The sequence below is a fragment of the Symphalangus syndactylus genome, chromosome 13 (assembly GCF_028878055.3).
Source record: "Symphalangus syndactylus isolate Jambi chromosome 13, NHGRI_mSymSyn1-v2.1_pri, whole genome shotgun sequence".
Taxonomy (NCBI): domain Eukaryota; kingdom Metazoa; phylum Chordata; class Mammalia; order Primates; family Hylobatidae; genus Symphalangus; species Symphalangus syndactylus.
In genome coordinates this window covers 49,318,872-49,343,781 of record NC_072435.2, presented here as the reverse complement: position 1 = coordinate 49,343,781, position 24,910 = coordinate 49,318,872, and the positions used below count along the sequence as shown (strand labels likewise).

Below are 24,910 nucleotides of genomic sequence, written 5' to 3'. Positions count from 1 at the left end.
TAATTTTGTATTTTTAGTAGAGGGGGTTTTTCTCCATGTTGGTTAGACTGGTCTCAAACTCCTGACCTCATAATCTGCCTCAGCCTCCCAAGTAGCTGGGATTACAGGCATGTGTCACCACACCTGGCTAATTTTTGTAGTTTTAGTAGAGATGGGGTTTCACCATGTTGGCCAGGCTGGCCTCGAACTCCTGACCTTAGGTGATCTGTCTGCCTTGGCCTCCCAAAGTGCCTAAAATACAGGTGTGAGCCACCATGCCTGGCCTGGCACATAACTTTTATTTTCCAGCTTCAAAGACTTTTTTTTATCTGTGACTTTTGAAATTGTGCTTATATATGTGTTTGTTATAAACATCTTTCTGTGATCCTAGTTTGTTGAGCTTCATTTTTACATCATTTTTTCTTAATTTTAGGATCTATCAGTTTTTATATTTTTACTTCCACAATTTGTTTTTTTGAAATCTTAAATATTTTTGTTCTCATCCTCATTTTTCCGACTTTCCATAGTTGTCTCTGTTCCTATTTTAATCAGTAGTATTCAATTTATTACCAATTCATAAAAGTAATGTATACATCTTTTTTATGGTTTCTTTCAGAAAATTTTATAGTATTTTGGTGGCATCATATTGCCCCATTTTGTATACGTTATAATCTTTGACTGAGATTTGGACATTTAAAAAAAGCTAACTGTCAAAGTCTTTATAATGTAGTTTTGTCCTGGCATAGTTTGAAAACAACTGTCTTGCCTAATGATTATGGGAATTTCTCAAATATGTTCTTAGGATATGTGTTGTCTAAAATTTTGTGTTTATGTTTTAATTAAGAGTGTTTACTCATGTTACTTTGTAGGAGTCAGTAATCACTTGCTACGCCTGTTTCCTTTCTGTGGTACTGCAGTCTCTCTGTTGCTGTAACATTTTTCTTTGGTTTCAGCAGACTCAAACTCTCATTCCAAATTATGCCACGGTTTCTTTGAACACTTTGTCATAAGAGACGGAAATCAGTGTCAGGAAAAGCCCCTAAAAGCTAGAAATAAAAATGAATGGGCTACTATTTTACCTTTCTTTTAAAACAGAAACCAGGCATTGGCAATTTACTTCTAAAGGCACTCTGTTATAATGGGAAGCAGGAAAAGCTGTGTTGAGTAAATTTAACAGACTTTTTTTTTTCTGTGTGGTTTTTTGCATTGTGCTCCCCTGAGACACTGCACATACTTAACTCATTCATAAATTTTCCATAGATGTAATTTGATCTGTATGTTTTTGTTACATATATATGTCTATGAAAGAATTAGGGCCTGTGCAGGATAATGGCGTGAACCCAGGAGGCGGGGCTTACAGTGAGCCGAGATCACGCCACTGCACTCCAGCCTGGGTGACAGAGCGAGACTCCGTCTCAAAAAAATAAAAAATAAAAATAGAATTAGGGCCTGTGGTATTTTGCAGTGCCATATTGTTTATGTAGTTTGTATAATTTTATAGGTAAGATTTTTAAACTATATTCATGTGAGTCTAGTGAGTGGAGTAATTTATTATTTTTAATTTTTTTTCAGGTGTATGCCCTCATTTTGCTCAAGACTTTTGGCCAGAGCAGGCCATGGAAGATTCTTTTCAAAAAGTATTACCGAGAAAATATGAAAAATGTGGACATGAGAATTTACAGTTAAGAAAAGGTTGTAAAACTGTGGATGAGTGTAAGGTGCACAAAGAGGATTATAATAAACTTAACCAGTGTGTCACAACTGCCCAGAGCAAAGTATTTCAATGTGGTAAATATTTGAAAGTCTTCTATAAACTTTTAAATACAAACAGACATATGATAAGACATACTGGAAGGAAACGCTTCAAACGTAAAAAATGCGTCAAATCATTTTGCATCCGTTTACACAAAACCCAACATAAATGTGTTTATATTACAGAGAAGTCCTATAAATGTAAGGAATGTAAAAAAACCTTTCATTGGTCCTCAACCCTTACTAATCATAAGAAAATTCATACTGAAGATAAACCCTACAAATGTGAAGATTACGGCAAAGCTTTTAAGCAACTCTCAACCCTTACTACACATAAAATAATTTGTGCTGAAGAGAAAATCTACAAGTGTGAAGAATGTGGCAAAGCATTTCTATGGTCCTCAACCCTAACTAGACATAAGAGGATACACACTGGAGAGAAACCCTACAAATGTGAAGAATGTGGCAAAGCTTTTAGGCAATCCTCAACCCTTACTAAACATAAGATAATTCATACTGGAGAGACACCCTACAAATTTGAAGAATGTGGCAAAGCTTTTAGGCAATCCTTAACCCTTACTAAACATAAGATAATTCATAGTAGAGAGAAACCCTACAAATGTAAAGAATGTGGCAAAGCTTTTAAGAAATTCTCAACCCTTACTACACATAAAATAATTCATGCTGGAAAGAAACTCTACAAATGTGAAGAATGTGGCAAAGCTTTTAATCAATCCTCAAATCTTTCTACACATAAGATAATTCATACTGGACAGAAGTCTTACAAGTGTGAAGAATGTGGCAAAGCATTTCTATGGTCCTCAACCCTAACTAGACATAAGAGGATACACACTGGAGAGAAGCCCTGCAAATGTGAAGAATGTGGCAAAGCTTTTAGCCATTCCTCAACCCTTGCTAAACATAAGGTAATTCATACTGGAGAGAAACCCTACAAATGTAAAGAATGTGGCAAAGCTTTTAGCAGTTCCTCAACCCTTACTAATCATAAGATAACTCATACTGAAGAGAAACCCTACAAATGTAAAGAATGTGGCAAAGCTTTTAAGCGACTCTCAACCCTTACTAAACATAAAATAATACATGCTGGAGAGAAGCTCTACAAATGTGAAGAATGTGGCAAAGCTTTTAATCGATCTTCAAATCTTACTACACATAAGATAATTCATACTGGAGAGAAACCTTACAAGTGTGAAGAATGTGGCAAAGCATTTATCTGGTCCTCAAGCCTTACTAAACATAAAAGAATTCATACTAGAGAGAAACCCTTCAAATGTAAAGAATGTGGCAAAGCATTTATATGGTCTTCAACCCTAACTAGACATAAGAGGATACACACTGGAGAGAAGCCCTACAAATGTGAAGAATGTGACAAAGCTTTTAGCCATTCCTCAACCCTTACTAAGCATAAGACAATTCATACTGGAGAGAAACCCTACAAATGTAAAGAATGTGGCAAAGCTTTTAAGCACCCCTCATCCCTTACTAAACATAAAATAATACATACTGGAGAGAAACTCTACAAATGTGAAGAATGTGGCAAAGCTTTTAATCAATCTTCAAATCTTACTACACATAAGATAATTCATACTAAAGAGAAACCTTCCAAGAGCGAAGAATGTGACAAAGCATTTATCTGGTCCTCAACCCTTACTGAACATAAGAGAATTCATACCAGAGAGAAAACCTACAAATGTGAAGAATGTGGGAAAGCATTTAGCCAACCTTCACACCTTACTACACATAAGAGGATGCACACTGGAGAGAAACCCTACAAATGTGAAGAATGTGGCAAAGCTTTTAGCCAATCCTCAACCCTTACTACACATAAGATAATTCATACTGGAGAGAAACCCTACAAATGTGAAGAATGTGGCAAAGCTTTTAGGAAATCTTCAACTCTTACTGAACATAAGATAATTCATACTGGAGAGAAGCCCTACAAATGTGAAGAATGTGGCAAAGCATTTAGTCAATCCTCAACCCTAACTAGACATACGAGGATGCACACTGGAGAGAAACCATACAAATGCGAAGAATGTGGCAAAGCTTTTAATCGATCCTCAAAGCTTACTACACATAAGATAATTCATACTGGAGAGAAACCTTACAAGTGTGAAGAATGTGGCAAAGCATTTATATCATCCTCAACCCTAAATGGACATAAGAGAATTCATACTAGAGAGAAACCCTACAGATGTGAAGAATGTGGCAAAGCATTTAGCCAATCCTCAACCCTAACTAGACATAAGAGGTTGCACACCGGAGAGAAACCCTACACATGTGGAGAATGTGGCAAAGCCTTTAAAGAGTCCTCAGCTCTTACTAAACATAAGATAATTCACACTGGAGAGAAACCCTACAAATGTGAAAAATGTGGCAAAGCCTTTAACCAGTCTTCAATCCTTACTAACCATAAGAAAATTCATAGTAGAGAGAAACCCTACAAATGTAAAGAATGTGGCAAATCTTTTAACCGGTCTTCAACCTTTACTAAACATAAGGTAATTCATACTGGAGTAAAACTCTACAAATGTGAAGAATGTGGCAAATCCTTTTTCTGGTCCTCAGCCCTAACCAGACATAAGAAAATTCATACTGGACAGCAACCCTACAAGCAGGAAAAATTTGGCAAAGCCTTTAACCAGTTTTCACACCTTACTGCAGATAAGATAACTCATATTGGAGAGAAATCTTACAAGTGTGAATAATGTGGTAAAGTCTATAAAAAGTCCTGGATTCTTAACAGACATAAGATTATTCATACTGGAGAAAAACTCTACAAACCTGAAAGATGTGCCAATGCTTTTGACAAGTCAAACTTTTCTAAACATCAAGAAAATCATGCTGCTGAGAAATCCTAGAAATGTGAAGAATGTGACAAAGCCTCTAAATGATTGTCACACTTGATTGTAAGATAATTCATACTGGAGAAAACTACCAGTGTGAACAATGTGGCCAAGCTTTGAACCAATGCTCACACCTTAATGCGTAGGAAAGCATTTATACTTGAGAAAAAGTGTACAAATATAGACAAAGTTAAAAAGCCATTAATACCTGCTCACATCATACTCAAAATCAGAGCGTTCATGCTAAATAAAAACATTAGAAGTGTAATTACTGTCCAAAGATCGATCAGGAAATATGTCTTTAAAGTACAGAAGATATTTATTTTGAAAAACCATTATAAATATGAGGAAGCATTATTTATGACCTTTTCTATGGAAAGGTAAGGACATTAAAATGTAAGATGCATGATGAAAATTTAAGTAGAGAATATCTTTATGGTTAACTTATAATATTGAGTGATGCATGAGGTAGGTGTTCAGATTAATATTCTGCATTATTATGAAAGAAAAATATTGTTAATTTTAGTTAAAATTTAGTATGATTTATTGTATTTTTATGAAATATATGCAGCATATTTTTTAATTATAAATTACATGTGAACTTAACTTTTCAACTAAACAGTTTTAACATGTTAAATACTATCGTGAATTCAATGAAGTGTTATTATGCCAGTAACTTTAACCTATTCCATCTTACTCAAGGGTGTAGGTAAAAGATGGTAAAAATACACTATTTGGTAAGATAATGGACTGACATCCCTAGTAATCTTTTTTGCCAGTGAATTTTAATTGCTATTAAGTTAAAGAATATTTTTCCTATAGGCTAAATTTTTATTTTCACATTTAAATTTATTTTCCTTAATTTTTGTGGATACCTAGTATGTGTACATATTTATGCCATATGTGGCATATTTTGATACGGGCATACAATATATAACAATCACATTAGACTAAATGCGGTCTCCATTACCTTTAGCATTTATTCTTTGTATTACAAGCAATTCAATTCTACAGTTCTAGTTATTTTTAAATGTACAATTGTTATTGACTACAAGATTATTTTTATGGTCATAATAAAACTTATATACAAACATAAGTAAAATCCATACATTTCTGAGTCCCGAATAAATCTTTTTTAAATTTTTCATATATTTTTCTTCGAACATGTGGCCTCTGCCTGCAAGCACATATGGATTGCTAGTATTGATTTACATAGAGTTAAATATACACATCTATTAGTCTAAAGATGAATCTTAGGTGTAAATAAATTATGGAGTGTGTTTGAGTATAAGTTTGAAACTATTTTTAGCAGAAAAAAGCAATATTGGAACAAAGTAAATCATTTTAAGAAGGTGTCTAATTTACTACAAAACAAAAATTCTCAAAAATGCTGAAAGCAAATTTATACTCTGCTTTGTATTGCATTTATTGCTGTACAATCTTTTGGCTTATGGTTCAGAGTCTCCCCATGCAAATTCTGTTTTAACTTGACTGGTACTCATGCTAGACCCATAATTTTTGTTGTTGTTTAATAGGTTTTTTATTTGTTTAATTGTATTTTGTTGTTGTTGTTGTTGTTTGTTTTTGAGACAGAGTCTTAATCTTTCTCCCAGGCTGGAGTGCAGTGGTGCAATCTGGGCTCACTGCAACATCTGCCTTTCAGGTTCAAGCAGTTCTCCTGCCTCAGCCTCCTGAGTAGCTGAGACTACAGGCATGCACCACCATGCCTGGCTCATTCTTGTATTTTTAGTAGAGATGGGGTTTCACCATTTTGGTCAGGCTGGTCTCAAATTCCTGACCTCATGATCCACCCATCTCAGCCTCCCAAAGTGCTGGATTACAGGCTTGAGCCACCTTGCCTGGCCTAATTTTTGTATTTTTAGTAGAGACAGGGTTTCACCATGTTGGTCAAACCGGTCTCCAACGCATGACCTCAGGTGATCCACTCACCTCGGCCTCCCAAAGTGCTGGGATTACAGGCATGAGGTACCAGGTCCAGCCTGTGTAATAGTTTATGAAGAATTCATTATGTGAGCCTGTCGGTAATTATAAAAATAATTTTTTAAAATTTTATTGTTCCATAAGTTACTTATGTACAGGTGGTATTTGGCTAGTTGAGTAAGTTCTTTAGTGGTGATTTGTGAGATCCTGGTGCATCCATCACCCAAGCAGTATACACTGCACCATATATGTTATATTTTATCCTTTCCCCTTTCACTCTTCCCCCCAGGTACCCAAAGTCCATTGTATTATTATTATGCCTTTGCATCCTCATAGCATACCTCCCACATATCAGTGAGAACATACGATATTTGGTTTACCATTCTTAGAATAATAGTCTCCAGTCTCATCCAGGACATTGCAAATGCTGTTAGTTCATTCCTTTTTATTGCTGAGTAGTATTCCAACATATATATATATGTGTGTGTGTGTGTGTGTGTGTGTGTGTGTGTATATGTGCGTGTGTGTGTATATATACATTTTACATGTTTATGTATTTATATATATACACACACACACACATATATCTCACAGATTCTTTACCCACGCATTAATTCATGGGCATTTCAGTTGGTTCCACGATTTTACAATTGTGAATTGTGCTGCTAGAAACACGCATGTGCAAGTACCTTTTTCAAATAATGACTTCTTTTTCTCTGGGTACTCAGTAGTGGGATTGCTGGATCAAATGCTAGTTCTACTTTTAGTTCTTTACAGACTCTCCACACTGTTTTCCATATGCATTTATATGTTTTCCATAGTGGCTCTACTAGTTTACATTCTCACCAGCAGTATAGATGTGTTCCCTGATTGCCACATCCATGCCAACATCTACAGTTGTTTGATCTTTTGATTATGGCTATTCTTGCAGGAATAAGGTGGTATGGCATTGTGGGTTTGATTTGCATTTCTTTGATCATTAGTGATGTTAACCATTTTTTATATGTTTGTTGGCCATTTGTATATCTTATTTTGAGAATTTTCTGTTCATGTCGTTAGCCCACTTTTTGATGCAGTTGTTTTTTTCCTTACTGATTTGCTTGAGTTTGTTGTAGATTCTGGATATTAATCTTTTGTCAGAGGTATAGATTGAGTTTGTTGTAGATTCTGGATACTAATCCATTGTCAGATGTATAGATTGTGAAGATTTTCTCCCACTGTGTGAGTTGTATGTTTACTCTGCTGACTGTTCCTTTTGCCATGCAAAAACTCTTTAGTTTAACTAGGTCCCAGCTATTTATCTTTGCTTTTATTGCATTTGCTTTTGGGTTTTTGGTCATGAAATTTTTGCCTAGCCAATGCCTAGAAGGGTTATTTTTTCCAGTTTTATCTTCCAGAATTTTTATAGTTTCTGGTCTTAGGTTTAAGTCCTTAATCCATCTTCAGTTGATTTTTTTTATAAGGTGAGAGATGAGGATCCAGTTTCATTCTACATGTGGCTAGCCAATTATCCCAGAACCATTTGTTGAAAGGGTATACTTTCCCCACTTTATGTTTTTTGAAGATCACTTGGCTGTAATTATTTGGGTTTATTTCTGGGTTCTCTGTTCCATTGGTCTATGTGCCTATTTTTATACCAGCACCATGCTGTTTTGGTGACCATGGCCTTATAGTATAGTTTGAAATCAGGTAGTGTGGTGCCTCCAGATTTGTTCTTTTTGCTTAGTCTTGCTTTGGCTATGCAGGCTCTTTTTTGGTTCTATATGAATTTTAGAATTGTTTTTTCTAACTCTGTGAAGAATGATGGTGGTATTTTGATGGGGATTGTGTTGAATTTATAGATTGCTTTTGGCAGTATGGTCATTTTCACAAATTATTCTACCCATGTTAGAGCAGGGGATGTGTTTCCATGTGTTTGTGTTGTCTATGATTTGTTTCAGCAGTGTTTTATAGTTTTCCTTGTACAGGTCTTTTGACTCCTTCAATAGGTATATTCATATAATTTTTTTTTCTGCTATTGTAAAAGAGGTTGAGTTCTTGATTTAATTCTGTATTTGGTTGCTGTTGGTGAATAAAAGATCTACTGAGTTGTGTACATTAATCTTGTATCCTGAAACTTTGCTGAATTGTTTTATCAGTTTTAGGAGCTTTCTGGAGGGGTCCTTAGGGTTTTCAAGGTAAATGATCACATCATCAGCAAACAGACTGTATGACTTCCTGTTTACTGATTTGGATGCCCTTTATTTCTTTCTCTTGTCTGATTGCTCTGGCTAGGACTTCCAGGGCTATGTTGAAGAGGAGTAGTGAGAGTGGGCATCCTTGTCTTGTTCCCATTCTCAAAGGAAATGCTTTCAGCTTTTTTCTATTCATTATTATGTTGGCTGTGGGTTTGTCATAGATAGCTTTTATTTATTACCTTAAGCTGTGTCCTTTGTATGCCAACTTTGCTGAGAGGTTTAATCATAAAGGGATGCTAAATTTTGTCGATTTTTTTTCTGCATCTATTCAGATGATCCTGTGATTTTTGTTTTCAATTCTATTTATGTGGTGTATCACATTTGTTGACTTGTGTTTGTTAAACCATCCCTGCATACCTGGTATGAAATCAGCTTGATCATGGTGGATTATCTTTTTGACATGCTGTTGGATAATCTTTTCAACATGTTGTTGGATATTGTTAGCTAGTATTTTGTTAAGGATATTAGCATCAATATTTATCAAGGATATTGGGTCTGCAGTTTTCTTTTTTGGTTGTGTCTTTTCCTGGTTTTGGTATTAGGATGATGCTGACCTCATAGAATGAATTGGGGAGGGTTCCTCCTTTCTCTGTCTTGTGGAATAGTGTCAAGAGAATTGGTACTAATTCTTTGAATATCTGGTAGAATTCTGCTGTGAATCCGTCTGGTCCTGGACTTTTTTTGTTGGTAATTTTTAAATTACCATTTTAATCTCACTGCTTGTTATTGGTCTGTTCAGGGTAGCTAATGCTTCCTGATTTAAGCTAGGAGGGTTTTATCTTTCCAGGAATTTATTCATCTCTTCTAGGTTTTCTAGTTCATGTGTGTAAAGGTGTTCATAGTAGTCTTGAATGATTTTTTGTATTTCAGTGGTGTCAGTTATTATATCTCCTGTTTCATTTCTCAGTGAGGTTATTTGGATTTTCTCTCTTCTTTTCTGGGTTAACCTTGCTAATGGTCTATCAATTTTATTTATCTTTTCAAATAAGTCCTTTTTGTTTCATTTACCTTTTGTATTTTTTTGTTTCAGTTTTATTTAGTTCTGCTCTGATCTTGGTTATTTCCTTTTTTTCTGCTGGGTTTGGGTTTGGTTTGTTCTTGTTTCTCTAGTTCCTTGAGGTGTGACCTTTGATTGTCTGTTTTTGCTTTCAGACTTTTTGATGTAGGCATTTAGGGCTATGAAGTTTCCTCTTAGCATCACCTTAGCTGTATCCCAGAGGTTTTGATAGGTTGTGTCATTATTGTCACTCAGTTTGAAGAATTTTTTTTATTTCTATATTGATTTTGTTTTTGCCCCAGTGCTCATTCTGGAGCAGGTTATTTAATTTCCATGAATTTGTATGGTTTTGAAGGTTCCTTTGGGAGTTGATTTCCAGTTTTATTCCACTGTGGTCTGAGAGAGTGCTTGATATAATTTCAATTTTCTTAAATTTATTGAGGCTCATTTTATGGCCTATCATATGATCTATCTTGGAGAAAGTTCCATAACCTGTTGAGTAGAATGTGTGTTCTGCGGTTGTTAGATGAAATGTTTTGTAATATCTGTTAAGTCCATTTGTTCCAGGGTATAGTTTAAATCCATTGTTTCTTTGTTGACTTTCTGTCTTGATGACCTGTCTAGTGCTGTCAGTGGAGTATTGAAGTTTGCCACTATTATGGTGTTGCCGTCTATCTTGTTTCTTAGGTCTATTAGTAACTGTTTTATAAATTTGGGAGCTCCAGTGTTAGATGCATATATGTTTAGGATTGTGATGTTTTTCTGTTGGACCAGGCCATTTACCATTACATAATGTCCCTTTTTGCCTCTTTTAATCACTGTTGCTTTAAAGTTTGTTTTGTCTTGTATAAGAATAGCCACCCCTGCTTGCTTTGGGTGTCCATTTGCATGAAATGCCTTTTTCCACCACTTTAAGTTTATCTGGGTCCTTATGTATTAGCTGAGTCTCCTGAAGACAGCAGATAGTTGATTGGTGAGTTTTTATTCATTCTGCAGTTCTGTGTCTTTTAAGTGGAGTTATTTAAGCCATTTACATTCAATGTTAATATTGAAATGTGTGGTACCATTGCATTCATCATGCTCTTTGTTGCCTGCATAGTTTGGTGTTTTGTGGACTTTTTTTTTTTTCAAAGACTCTTTTCAAAGAGCAAAACTCTGTCTCCAAGACTGGAGTGCTGTGGTGTGACTCCCAAGATTATATATTCTTTGTCTACCGCTACCAGGTTGGGTAGGGAAGAATCACTGGGTGCGGGAGGTACTAGATGTGTCTGAGTTCAGACTCTTCTTGGGCGGGTCTTGCTGTGGCTGCTGGGGGTGAGATTCCCAGGTCACTAAAGTTTTGTACCTAGGAGAATTATGGCTGTCTCTGCTGAGTCATACAGGATGTCAGGGAAGTGGGGGTAAAGCCGGCAGTCACAAGCCTCACTCAGCTCCCATGCGAACCAAAGAAGGGGTCTCACTTTCACTTTGCCCCCACAACAGCCCCGAGTCTGTTTCCAGGTGGAGGGCAAGTTGGGCTTGAAAATTTCTTAAGGCTTTCTGCCTCTCAGCTGGGAAAGAACAGGGCTTTAGTTTTTCCCTGCCTGTGAAGTCTGCAAGCCATGTTCTCGCCTTCCCCTGAGTTCTGGCCAGGAGGCTTCTTGCCTCGTTCAAATTCTTGCAAAGTTGAGCTAGGGAAGTCCTTCTCCCATTGGTGTTTTACACCCTGCTCCTCTGTCCTCCCTCCTGATGGATTCCTGTGGTGCCCAGCAGGAATGGGCTGCTTCGGGATTCAGCAAGCTACCAGGGCCTCCCTGCTGCCTCCTCCACTCTGTATGGGGGTGTGTGTTTAGGAGAGGAGGGTCTCCCTTTCCCACTTCTGCAGTTGGGGCACTCACGGTATTTAGGGTGTCTCCCGGGTCCTGCAGGAGCAGTCTACTTCCTTCAGAGGGTCTATCCTAATGCCTTTAAAGATACATTCTCAAGATGAAGGTGGTGATTTGTTCAGATAATCTCACCTGAGAAGGAATTAGAGAAGACAAAAAAATGGTTGATTTTTAGATAAGTGTGTCCCAGGTCAAAACTGTTCACATTTTCTTCTAGAATGTCATGTATTTAGAATTGTGATCATTTACATTTCTACTTCTGATGCTTTTGCCTAACAAGAATATTTCAACTACCTTTTCCCTTTTCTTCTCATAACAGTGAAAGGATCTCTTTAAAATAATTCTCCCCGATTTATCAGAGCCTTAACTCTCTCCATCCAGCCTTCTTACATATCACAAATAATACTCACCTTGAGTTTATACCCTGAAGTATTGAAAGTATTTTCTTTTCTTTTCTTTTTTTCTTTTTCTGTGGTTGAGTCTTGCTCTGTCTCCCCGGCTGGAGTGCAATGGCGCGATCGTGGCTCACTGTAACCTCCTCCTGTAGGGTTCAAGCAATTCTGCCTCAGCCTCCGAGTAGCTGGGATTACAGGTATGCGCCATCATGCCCAGCTAATTTTTGTGTTTTTGTAGAGATGGGGTTTCACCATGTTGGCCAGGCTGGTCTCAAACTCTTGACTTCAGGTGACCCGTCCACCTCGGCCTCCCAAAGGGCCAGGATTACAGGCATGAGCCACCGTGCCCGGTATGAAAGTATTTTCTTTGTTGACAGATCAGCTTGGGCAGGTGGGGATTGCAAGGCTGTTATATTGGTTCGAACCCTGACAGTGTGCCAACAGACAAGATGAGGCAATGTGGAGCAACACACTGTTTTAATGAGCACCTTGGTGCAGGCGGGCTGAAGCCTAAAATGGTGTCAGCCCCAAGTAAGGACAGGGCAAGGGTTTTCTAGTCCTCTGTAAAAAGGAAGCGTCCCAGTCTGACGCAACTGCTACATAGTACTGGACAGCCTCCCTCTCAATCTTCAGGTGGAAATGTGTCTCCTGGCCATATCTCTTCCTGCATCTGCTATCTTGCTGATGCATGCTACTTGCACAAGTGGCCTTGCACCTTGGAACTGGGCCTGAGGAGGGAGAAATTATTCATTCCCTTAAGCTTTCAGACCCCAGGCAGAATCTTTCATTCCTGTCTATTTGGTTATAGAAAAAAGGGACAACTTTCTCAATAACTACTTCAGGCATGACATAGGGGTGGCATGGGCACCTTCGAAAAATAAAAACTTAATTTTTGGGATATTCTTGAGAGATGGGTTGGTATCCATCGTGTCATTGTAGCAGGAGCATGGTCTGGATTGTCTGGCGGCTAACTTTAGTTTCAATAAGAGTTTTAATGGCTTTTATTATTAGTGGGATAACACAGGAGAGAAACAGGAGGAACCCAGTGATGAAGATTACTGGTCCTACCAGCATTTTAAGTCCTCCTAAATTAGAGAACCACCCTCCTAAAAGGTTTGTTGGGCCCTACCCCTTCCAGGTTTGGACTGGTACATGGGCTACTCTTCTGATGTGTGAAGTGATTCCTAGTACTGCTTTTCTGTTATCGTCTATGTTAAGACAACAACTGGAGATATTAAACTGACAACAGACCCCACTTTCTTCTCCTGATAAGTAGTCTAGTGCTAGCCTGTTTTGATAAATTGCCGCACGCATTTGGTTTTCTTGTTGTGTGAGCATTTCCAGGGCTGAGGCGGTTTGGTTAGTGATTATCTCTAGAACCGCCTGTAGTCTAATTATTATATTTAGAGTATATATGGGAGTGCAATAACCCCATGAACTATCCTCAGCCCAAGTGGCAGGACCATAATATTTGATGATCCGTTGCGGAGGCCATTCATCCTGTTTCCATCTTTGGCTTCCTCCTGCCTTTATGGATCATGGTTGTTTTTGTTTGTTTGTTTTAAATTATTATTACGTACAGGTACTCCGAGAGTGTTGCCCACTGTTAATGTTTTGGAGGAAGGAGTAGCCTTGGGGGTGAGCTTGACCCTAGTGTGATGAATCCAGTTGAGGAGTCCTTGGACTCTCACTGCAGTTGGCATGCTGAGTATCACAGTGTAGGGGCCTGTCCACTTCAGTTGTAGGTTTTTGTGAGGCTCGGGTTGGCAGATAAACACATCTGTGCCTGCAAGACAGTTATGTTGAGAGGACAAGGAGGTGTTGACAGGGAGGGGCATGGCCTCATTTGCTGCTTCATGAATGAAAGACTGTGTCTGGATTAAGGAGGGGAGGTAATTCCTGAATGACTCAGAATCTGGGAAGGGTGGAGGCCCCAAGACAAAAGTTCAGCTATCGGGGAACCAGCCCCCAATATTTCAATGTAGGTTATTTTCTATTTTTCCTAAGTGTCAGCTGATCTGAGAAATAAAGGGAAAGAGTACAAAGAGATAAATTTTACAGCTGGGCCTCCAGGGATGCCATCACATATTGGTAGGACTGTGATGGTGACCCCAAGCCACAAAACCAGCAAGTTTTTATTAGGGATTTCAAAAGGGGAGGGGTGTATGAATTGGGAGTGAGTCACAGAGGTCACATGCTTCAAAGGGCAATAAAAGATCACAAGGCAAAAGGGTAGAGCAGGATCACAAGGCAAGGACAAAATTACTGATGAGGGTCCATGTCCCGCTGGGCACACATTGTCTTGATAAACATTTTAACAGGAAACAGGGTTAAAGAGCAGAGAACTGGTCTGACTAGAATTCACTAGGCTGGAATTTCCCAATCCTAGCAAGCCTGAGGACACTGCAGGAGACCAGAGTATATTTCATCCCTTCTCTCAACCACATAAGACAGACACTCCCAGAGTGGTTGTCTGTAGGCCTACGCCTGGGAATGCATTCCTTCCCCAGGTTTATCAATTATTAATATTCCTTGCTGGGAAAAGAATTCAGTGATATTTATCCTACTCACACGTCCGTCCATAGGCTCTCTGTGAGAAGAAAAATATGGCTTTATTCTGCAGTCAGACTGCAGAATAGAGATAACCATAAGGCAGTCAGACCTATGGTTATCTTTCCTTGTTCCCTGAAAATCGTTGTTATTCTGTTCTTTTTCAGGATGCCCTGATTTCATGTTGTTCAAACACCTATGTTTTACAATCAGATTTCATATTGTTCAAACACACGTTTTACAAACAATTTGTACAGTTAACTCAATCGTCACAGGGTCCTGAGCTTACAAAGATGATGGGATTAAGAGATTAAAGACAGGCATAGGAAATTATAAGAGTATTGATTGGGGAAGTGATAAATGTCCATGAAATCTTCACAATTTATGTTCAGAGATTGCAGTAAAGACAAGCGTAAGAAATTATAAAAGTATTAGTTTTGGGAACTAATAAATGTCCATGAAATCTTCACAATTTATGTTCTTCTGCCACGGCTTCAGCTAGTCCCTCTGTTTGGGGTCGCTGACTTCCTACAACATTCGGCCATACATGACTTCAAAGGGACTATAAAAAGAGTGTGCCTTTGGTGTTGCACAGAATCTCATGAGGGAAAAAGTGAGATTTTTTTTGTCCACCACTGGAGGGTTTCTAGAGCCAGCTTGGTGAGTTTAACAACAGGTAATTTTTTTCAACTTTACCTGAAGATTGAGGCCTGTAGGGTGTGTGGAGAACCCATTTTATGCCTAAGGATATACAGATGCCTTGGGTAATTTGTCTGAGGAAGGCAGGCCCGTTATTGGACTGGATGGATGTTGGCAGTCCAAAATTGGGAATTATATGCATGTTGAGAGTTTGTGTGATGAAATTTTACTTTCCGAAGTTGTTGGGAATACTTCTCCTCATCCAGAGAAAGTATGGACAAAGACTAGAAGATAGCAGAGCCATTTATTGGGTGGCATGTGAGTGAAGTCTACTTGCCAATCTTGCCTGGGTACCTGGCCCTGGGCTTAGTGGGTAGGAAAAGGTGGTGGCCAAAGGGAACTGTGGGGTGATACTGAGTGGCAGACAGAGCAGGACTGGGTAATCTCTCAAACATGGCTGGAAAGGTGAAGACAAGTGAGGCTAGGGTGGAGAAGTTGCAGAAGAGGTTTGTAATTGACATGGAAAGAGTTGTGGAGGCTTTGGAGGACAGAGATTGTTTGAGAGTGAGGAAGAATGAAGCGCCCTTCCTTGACATACCATGGTCCTTGTTTTTGAAGGTTTTGGGCTTGGTAGTCCTCCTTTTCTTCTGGAGAGTAAAGAAGAGAGAACGAGGACAGGCACAGAAACTGGCCTTGTACAGGTTGTAGGGCTACTTGTTTGGCTTCTCTTTCTGCTAGATTTCCAGCCAAAATAGGATTATCTGGGGTTTGGTGGCCCCTGCAATGAATGACGGCAACTTTCTGCAGGAGTCTGGCGGCTTGAAGGAGCTTGCTGATGAGAGAGTCATTTATGACAGGAGTGGTTTTTTTGCAGTTAGGAAACTCCGTTCTTTCCAGATGGATGAGTGTGAGTGCACTACGTGGAACGCATAATGAGAATTTAAATATATGTTGATCTGTTGTCTGGCTGCTAGAGTGAGAGCTCAAATGAGGGCGATGAGTTCAGCGTTTTGGGAGGTGGTGCCTAGGAAGGGCATATTGGCTTGAACAGTGTGTGTGGGGGTGACACTATAGCATAGCCAGCATGCTGGCGTCCTTGATGTAGGAAGGAACTGCCATCTACAAACCAAGTAAAGAAGGCATCTGGAAGGGGTTGGTCTGTTAGGTTTGGAAAAGGTATAAGAAAGGTTTGAACAGTGTTGACACAGAAGAGCGTAGGATCTTTGGCGGTGGTAGCTTCAGGTAAGAGCATGGCCAAGTTTAGACGGGAGCTGGTTACCATGGTGATGTGCGGAGTTTCTATGAATACAGCATACAGTTGGAGGAGCCGTGGGGGAAAGATGAAACTCTGCGGTGAGCTAGCATGTCTTTCTTTGACGTTATGGATTGAATAAACTGTTAAGTTGGCATGGAGAGATAGTTTAGGCTTTCAAGGGCGAGGACAGCAGCTGCCGCCAATGTTCAGAGGCAGACAGGCCATCTGAGAACTGTGGCTTCAAGCTATTTAGAGAGGTAGGCCAAAACCTGGAGGGTGGGTCTCTTAGACCAGGTTAGAACAGCTACTGCAACTCCACACCGTTCATTGGTATAGAGGGAGAAGGTTTAGTGGTTCCTTCTGGGCTAGCTGAGTCTAGGTTGGTATACTTTCTCATGGCGTTAAGAGAGAAAAAGGGCTGGGTTTTTGTTATGACCTTGGGTGATTTCTGAAAGTTTTTCATAGTTTACCACTTTATGGGCACCCTTTTTGAGTCCTGCAAGGAGACACACAATCATGTGGTCTCGATGGTGACATCCAGGGACCACGTCTTGATAATCCCAGTGGGGTCCTGGTTGGGAACTGCCTATGCACCAGTAGGCTGGGCAGGAGCCTGGTGATGAATTGTATTGGCATGCACCTGAGCTAGGGTCCAGATACGGTCCCAGTCTTCTGGGCAGAGGGTGGCAGAGAGGATAATGTAGAGGTCATGCCAAGTTAGTTCATAACACTAGGTGAGGTACTGAAACTCTCTAATATAAGAGGGTCTTCTGGAAATGAACTGAGTCTTTTCATTAATTTGAGAGAGATCAGTGAAGGAGAAGGGAACATGAACTCTTAACATGTTCAGTCTCTGCAACTTCCTGAAGGGGTTGCTGTAGCACAGGCGCTGAAGTAAGGGTGGGGCATGGGCTAAAGGTGGCGCCTGAGCAAGTATGGATGGGAGAGAAGAAGGAACCTGGAAGTGGTTCCTGCTGAGGGTTTGAACGGGGAAGGGGGGTTGAGTTAACAGGCAGTGGAGGATAGATAGGAGTGTAAAGTGGTGGGATGGGTTTACAAGCCTCAGGAGAGGGCTGTGGGGGAGGTCAATGGGTACAGGCAATACTAGAATTGTCCTGAGGAGGGGATGATGTAGGAAAAGAAGTGGATATTGCTGACTGGGAAGATGGTGGCTGGGAATATGGCTGCTGAGAAGATGGCGACTGAGGAGATCGTGGCTGAGAAGATAAAGAAGAGGCTTGGGGGTGAAAGAAGACGGTTGAGAGGGAGAGGTAGGGGCTAGGAGGGGTGGACAGCAGTCTGCGGGATCCAAAGAGGAAAAAGAGGTAGGGTCGGGAAGAGGAAGGCAATCTTGGTGGTGAGAATAGAGGAGTAGGATTTGAACAGGTGAGCAAGAATTGCAGAGGTCGGGTTGTGATCTGAGTGCAAAAAAGGCCTGGATATAAGTAATTTCTCCTCATTTTTCCAGCCATCTTCAATAATTGATTAAGTCAGTTAAAATTGTAAAGTCCAATGTTCCATTTGTGGGCCATTTGGACCCATTATCCAATTCATATTGTGGCCAGATTGAATTGTAAAACAAGACAAGGCACGGATATCTTGCCTGAGGCCTAAGGTTTGTAGGTTTTTTTATGAGGCAGTCTAGAAGGATGTCCTTTGGAATGGAACACTTGGAATTTCCCATAACTGAGATTAGGCTAGAGAGAACAGGGAAAAGGGGACCATCCTGGGTAGCTGGAGGGAGATGATAAAAGGAGCGATTGTCACCACTGCCTTTTTTGTTCCCAGAACAGGATCAAATGGCTTAGAGGCGTCCCCCTAAGACCAGATGATCAGCAAGTGCCTGGCACGTGCCAGAGCCTTTGGACCAACGCTGGATTTTTGGACTGGAGAGACCAAGAGAGGCTGTGTGGATTTTTCCCTGTTAACTGGGCTCCCGGGATACTTACTGGTAGGTGAGATCAGTGACTGAGGGGCATGCACAGAGAGGCGACTGGAGGCTGAGGAGCTTCATTTGTCCAGCTGCTGTACCCAAATGGCCTCCCTCTTGGTCTTCAGGGGGAATGTGTCTTCCCGCCAACTCTTCCTGCTTCCGCTCTCTTGCTGACACACGCTGCTGGTGCAAGTGGCTTTGTGCCTTTGGACTAGGCCTGTGGAAGGAGGAGTTATTCATTCCCTTAAGTTTTCGGGAGAATCTTTCAGGGATATAAAACATTCTTATTGGGGTTGCTGGTGGGTCCTCAGATATCAGTGAGGGAGAAAAGTGCACCGTTTAGGTTACATCTGAATGCTTCATCAGCTCTCTGAAGAACATAATTTTAAAATCCCCACTGAAAAAGGATGGAATTAATAGCCTGGAATAATTTAGAAAGATATGTATGTAAAGGAATTAATTCAAAGAAATGTGCCTTCTAGAATGCTAAAGAGAGAGTATTTAAATAGACTACTAGAAATTACAAAACATGGGCATCATATGTGGCTTGAACTTTGCATAAAACATGTTTATCATGATTAGATTCAGATTATAATTTATGTTTTTTGCCAGGCGCAGTGGCTCACGTCTGTAATCCCAGCAATTTGGGAGGCCGAGGCGGCTGGATCACGAGGTCAGGAGAGTGAGACCATCCTGGCTAACACGATGAAATCCCATCTCTACTAAAAATATGAAAAATTAGCCAGGCATGGTGGTGGGCGCCTGTAGTCTCAGCTACTCTGGAGGCTGAGGTAGAACAATGGCGTGAACCCGGGAGGAGGAGCTTGTAGTGAGCCAAGATCACGCCACTGCACTCCAGTCTGGGTGACAGAGCAAGACTCCATCTCAAAATAAATAAATAAATAAACAAACATAATAATTTATGATGTTTGGCCAGTAATCTCACAGAAGTCATGTTGCATCCTCGTATATGTATCAGCACCTGATGCCAATCTGTCCAATTCATTTTATTCACTTGGTTAACATGTTTCCTGAAGGAATTCTTCACTTTAAAATTACTTTCTAAAAACTGTGTTATTAACAGGTATTTTCGAGAGACTTTCTGACTAATGTGCATAAACAATTAACATTTAATCTGAAAGCTCCCCTGTCATGCCAAGTGTCAGGTTCCAGCCCGAGCTGAGTTCTGATATAAGTCAGTGGGCAAGTGGTGGGTTGCTGGAAAAACACTTGAGGAATTGTGGGTAGTTTTGATATGGCTTTATTCTCTCTCTGGGCAGAAGCCTGGGCATGAGCCATGTGTACAGGGTCAGCAGCTTTACTCTCTCTCTTCCCCTCCTGTCCACCTGTCTGTGCACTCCTTACACACAATAGCAGCTCAGAGCCAAGTATGAGCTTACATAACTAGGTTACATAATGAGCAGAATTGTGCACCTGCACTCAAACTCACTGAGTCATGCTGAACCAGATGTTTACCTCAGCTTATTCTTGACCACGGCACATCCATTTTTCTTACATCCCTTATCTTAATAGTTTCTCTTGTTTATATCTTGCTTTGGAAAATGAATGCTGTCATCTTTGTTCACTGGTCATATACATGGGGACAAAACCCAGGTTCTATCACTAGATGTTTTACAAACTATTTTCCTTAAGTTAGAATCATTTATGTCATTGCTGAGTTTGTTAGCAATGCAGTAACTCAGGTTTCATCCCAGATCTCTTGAATTAGAATCTGCATTTTAACAAAATCTGCAGTTCACTGATGTATGCATTAAAACTTGAGAGGTACCTTCTAACTTACTGTGACTTCTCCATATGAGAACTGGACAGAACTTACTGTGTATAATGTAAATATGGCACTCAAAACTGTATATGCTTGTGTTTATGTCATAAATTTTATGCTGTATTATTCAGAAAACTATAGTACCTACACTGGCTTTGTGGATCTTTTTTCATTTTCTTTCCTCAGAATGCAAAAATACATTAGAGAATCTTTCTCTATTTAACGATATTTTATTGGATAATTCCAGTCTGTCATGTAAAACAGAGCCAGCTCTCTTAACTCTCAAACACCTGGAGTAAAATGAACAATTCTGCCCATGGCCATTTGCTAAATATGTGTGGGTGTTTGGGTTTGTTTAGGAAATGTTAACATTCAAGGCTTTGGCCATAGAATTCTCTCAAGAGGAGTGGGAATGTCTGAATCTTGCTCAGTGAAATTTGTATAGAGATGCAATATTAGAGAACTACAGAACTTAGTCTCTCGGTGAGAATAAATATTCCCCAGATTTTCTAATACACTGTCAGGCTTCTATTTTCTCCCTTTGTAGAATGATTTTGGGATGTTTTGCTCTACATAAATTTAGATCAATACTTTTAAGAAAAACTTGAAGGTTTATTGGAATAGATAAGAAAATCTTCAAAATGTTTTATCTTAATAGGAAACTTCCCCTTTCTTGAGCTAATCTATGTCCTTCACTCTAGATTAATGATAATTCTAGAAATTCGGTGGCATTAAATACTGTTGCACAAATATTAAAATCCAATATCCAGCATTAATTTTATATTCAGTATTGGATAGTAGAGCTAAGGAACCAGAAATGTCACATATGTTTTAAATATTCAAAAGTTTCTGTCAGAAAACTGTATTTTAGAATTAAATTTCTAGAATATTTCATAATATTCTCTCCTCTCTACTGAACATAGTACTAGGTTGATAACTGGAGAATCCCACAAAGTCATGCTAATTTTTCTAACGAAACAGGCCTTGCTATCTCTAACTCTGATATGATCTCCTGCTTTGAGCAAATAAAAGAGCCCTGGAATGTGAAGAGATGAGACAGTAGTCAACTTCTCAGGTAGGTAAGCATGAATGAAGCAGATAGCAGAGACGAGGAGTACAAAGGTCAAAAAGAATTCCAGACCTTAAAATGTGGTATAGAATGCTCTGCTTCAATGGAAAGGTTTCCTAAAAAGCCATTTATTTCTCTAGCTCCCAAATAAGAGCATCTTTTGTCCCATACCCTTAAATTCTCTAAGGACTCTACCTCCTATGTAGTGATTGTCCTTAGAGGGTACCGTGAGAGCTAAAGTCCACCTTATGGCTTATAAGGTACTGCAAGATATGCCTGCTCTTCCATTGTTTTGGGGGAATATAAGAACATTTCTGAGTATTTTTGAGGAACTGCATGTTAGATCATTTAACTTTTCTTTTCCCATCATGTCTGAAATGTGTGAGAGCAGTGGTGATATTAAGATTTGTTTCAGAAATCACAGGAACATGAATGACAGATGTTACTTATTTCTCTATTTTTTTTATATTAGCAATCCTAACAGATTTGAAGTGATAGCTCATCATTGTTTTCATTTGCAGTTGCCTTTTGGTAGGTGATACTGAGCACTTTTTTATATCTCTATTGGTCATGTGTATGTATTTGTTGGCAAAATATTCTTTTCAGTCTTTTGACCATTTTTTAGTTGGATTATTATTGTTATTATTATACTTGCCTTTGCTTTGAATTTTCTATATATTTTGAATACTAAGCTTTTCTGATATATAAAGTTTGCTATTGTGAGCATGCTGCAATAAATGCGCAAGTATACGTATCATTTTCATATAATAAACTATTTTTCTTTGGGTAGATACCCAATGATGAGATTTCTGAATCAAATGATAGTTCTGGCCAGGCGCGGTAGCTCACGCCTGTAATCCCAGCACTTTGGGAGGTGGAGGCAGGCAAGTCATGAGGTCAGAAGTTCGAGACCAGCCTGAGCCATATGGTGAAACCCCGTCTCTACTAAAAATACAAAAGTTAGCCAGGCATGGTGGCATTTGCCTGCAGCCCCAACTCCTCGGGAGGCTGACACAGAAGAATTGCTTGAACCTGGGAGTCAGTGGTTGCAGTGAGCTGAGATCATACCACTGCACTCCAGACTGAACAACTAAGACTCCGTCTTTAAAAAAAAAATGGTAGTTTTGTTTTTAGTTGAGATTGAGCATTTTTTTCATATGTGTGTTGGCTATTTGTATGTCTTTATTGAAAAATGATTAGTAATGTTATTTGCTCAATTTTCAATAGAATTCTTTATTATTACTATTATATTTTTGAGTTGTTTATTTGTAAGTTCTGAATATTTGTTCCAGATATGTTGGCACATAGTTTGCAAATATTTTATTCTGTAGGTTGACTATTTACCCTGTTGATTTTTTTTTCTGTGCCAATACTTTGAGTTTGATTTCCATTTCTCTATTTTTTATAATAATAATAAAATAATAATATAATAATAGTTTTCTTTGTGGTGTCCTTGGCTAGTTTTGGTATCAGGGTGATACTGACCTCTGAGTGACTTAGGAAGAGTTTTATTATCTTCAATTTTTGGTAAGAATTTCAGGAGGATTATTATTCTTTGTACACTTGGTAGAATTTTGCTGTACATTTAGTCCTGAGCTTTTCTTTGTCAAGACATTTTTTTTATTGCTGACTCAATCATGCTACTCAGTATTGGTTTGTTCAGGTACTGTATTTCTTCCTGACTCTATCTTGGGAGGTTGTTTGTTTCCATGAATTTATTCATTCTTTCTAGGTTTTCAGGTTTGTGAGTGTCTAGTTGTTTATAATCGTTTCTAGTGATCTTTTGTATTACTGTTGTATCCATTTTAATGTCTGTTCTTTCATTTCTGATTTTGTTTGTTTAGATTTCTTTTCTGTTTGTGGTTAATCTATAGCTAGCAATTCACCAACTTTGTCTTTTTGAAAAACCAACTCTTTATTCTGTTGATATTTTTATTGTTTTTGGACATCATGTCATTTGGTTCTGTTCTGATTTTTGTTATTTATTTCCTCTTCTAACTTGGAATTTGATTTGTTATTAATTTTCTAGTTCTTTGAAATGTGATGTCAGGTCCTTAATATGTAAGCTTTCTATTTTTTTGATGTAGGCCTTTAGGCTATTAACTTCCCTCTTAGTACTACATTGGATGTATCTCACAGGTTTTATTATATTGTGTTTCTATTTCCATCTTTTTTCCCACAAATTTTTAATTTTCACCTTAATTTTTTTTTTTTTTTTTTTTTTGAGATAGGTTTTACACTGTCACCCAGGCTGGAGTGTAGTGGCACAGTCTTGGCTCACTGCAACTTCCATCTTCCAGGCTCAAACGATCGTTTTATATTAGCCTCCTGAGTAGCTAGGACCATAGGTGCACACCACCACACCTAGTTATTTTTTCATATATTTTTTTTTTTTGTAGTGATGGGGTTTTGCCATGTTGCCCAGGCTAGTGTTAAACTTCTTACCTCAGGTGGTCCACCTGTCTCAGCCTCCCAAAGTGCTGGTATTACAGGTGTGAGCCACCACCCCTGGTCAACCATCTTAATTACTTCATTTACACAGTCACTGTTGAGGAGTATGTTGTTTAAATTCTTCGTAAATTTATAGTTTCTGAAATTTCTCTTGATATTGATTTGTAGTTTTATTCTACTGTGGTCTAAGTAGGTAGTTCATATAGTTTTGATTTTGGGGATACTTTGTTGATTTGCCAAAATTCCTATCTCAATGGTCTCTCTAATGCTGTGAGTAGAATATTGAATTTCTCCACTATGATTGTATTACTGTCTATCTCTTTCTATAGATTTAATAATATTTCTTTGTAAATCTGGGTGCTGTGATGTTGGTTGCATATATATTTAGAATTGTTATATCTTTTGGCTGAAATGATTATTATTGGATGATGACTTCTTTTTCACTTTTTGTTACAGCTTTTTTATTTAAAGTCTGTTTTATTTGATGTAAGTATAGATACTCCTATTTGCTTTTGGTTTCTGTTTGTGTTAATAAACACATTTGCCTTTAATCTATATGTGTCTTACAAGCAAGGTGAGATTTTTGTAGGCAACATAGATTTGCATTTTTTTTCTCATTCATTTCATAAATCTATACTTTTTTTTTTTTTTTGAGATGGAGTCTTGCTCCATCACCAGGCTGGAGTGCAGTGGCGTGATCTTGCCCCACTGCAACCTCTGCCTCCCCTATTGAAGTGATTCTCCTGTCTCAGCCTCCTGAGTAGCTGGGACTACAGGCACGCACCACCACGCCCTGCTAATTTTTGTATTTTCAGAAGAGACAGGGTTTCATCATATTCACCAGGCTGGTCTTGATCTCTTGACCTCGTGATACCCCCACCTCACCCTCCCAAAGTGCTGGGACTACAGGCATGAGCCACCGCACCCAACCAAATCTATACATTTCAATGAGGGATTTAATTTATTTATATTCAAGGTAAATATTAATATGTAAGGTTTTGTTACTATCATAATGTTAATTATTTTCTTGTCTTATTTTTTCTTTTTATCTGTCTTTGTAGTTTAATAAAATTCTGTCATATTGTGATTTGATTTATTTCACTTTCTGTTTTGTTTTGTAAGACCTGATAGTTTCATACTTTTATGTATTTTAATAATGGTGAGTATCAATCTCTTGTTTTTATATTAGAATTTTTT

General features: G+C 38.7%; 1 protein-coding gene across 14 annotated transcripts in view; it reads left to right on the top strand.

Moving 5' to 3' along the window:
• Positions 1-20,347, top strand: part of LOC129459808 (zinc finger protein 91-like) — a 70,118-nt gene extending 49,771 nt beyond the window's left edge. For 12 of the 14 annotated variants that reach the window (XM_063616189.1, XM_063616188.1, XM_063616179.1 and 9 more), the window contains one exon: positions 1,552-5,706. In XM_063616189.1, coding sequence (XP_063472259.1) covers positions 1,552-4,460 — 2,909 coding nt within the window. In that variant the 3' untranslated portion in view covers positions 4,461-5,706. Of the gene's footprint in view, positions 1-1,551; positions 5,707-18,270; positions 18,429-19,022 lie in introns of those variants that run through there. The other 2 variants (XR_010115298.1, XM_063616180.1) reach the window with 2 other exon arrangements.
• The last annotated feature ends 4,563 nt before the right edge of the window (positions 20,348-24,910 follow it).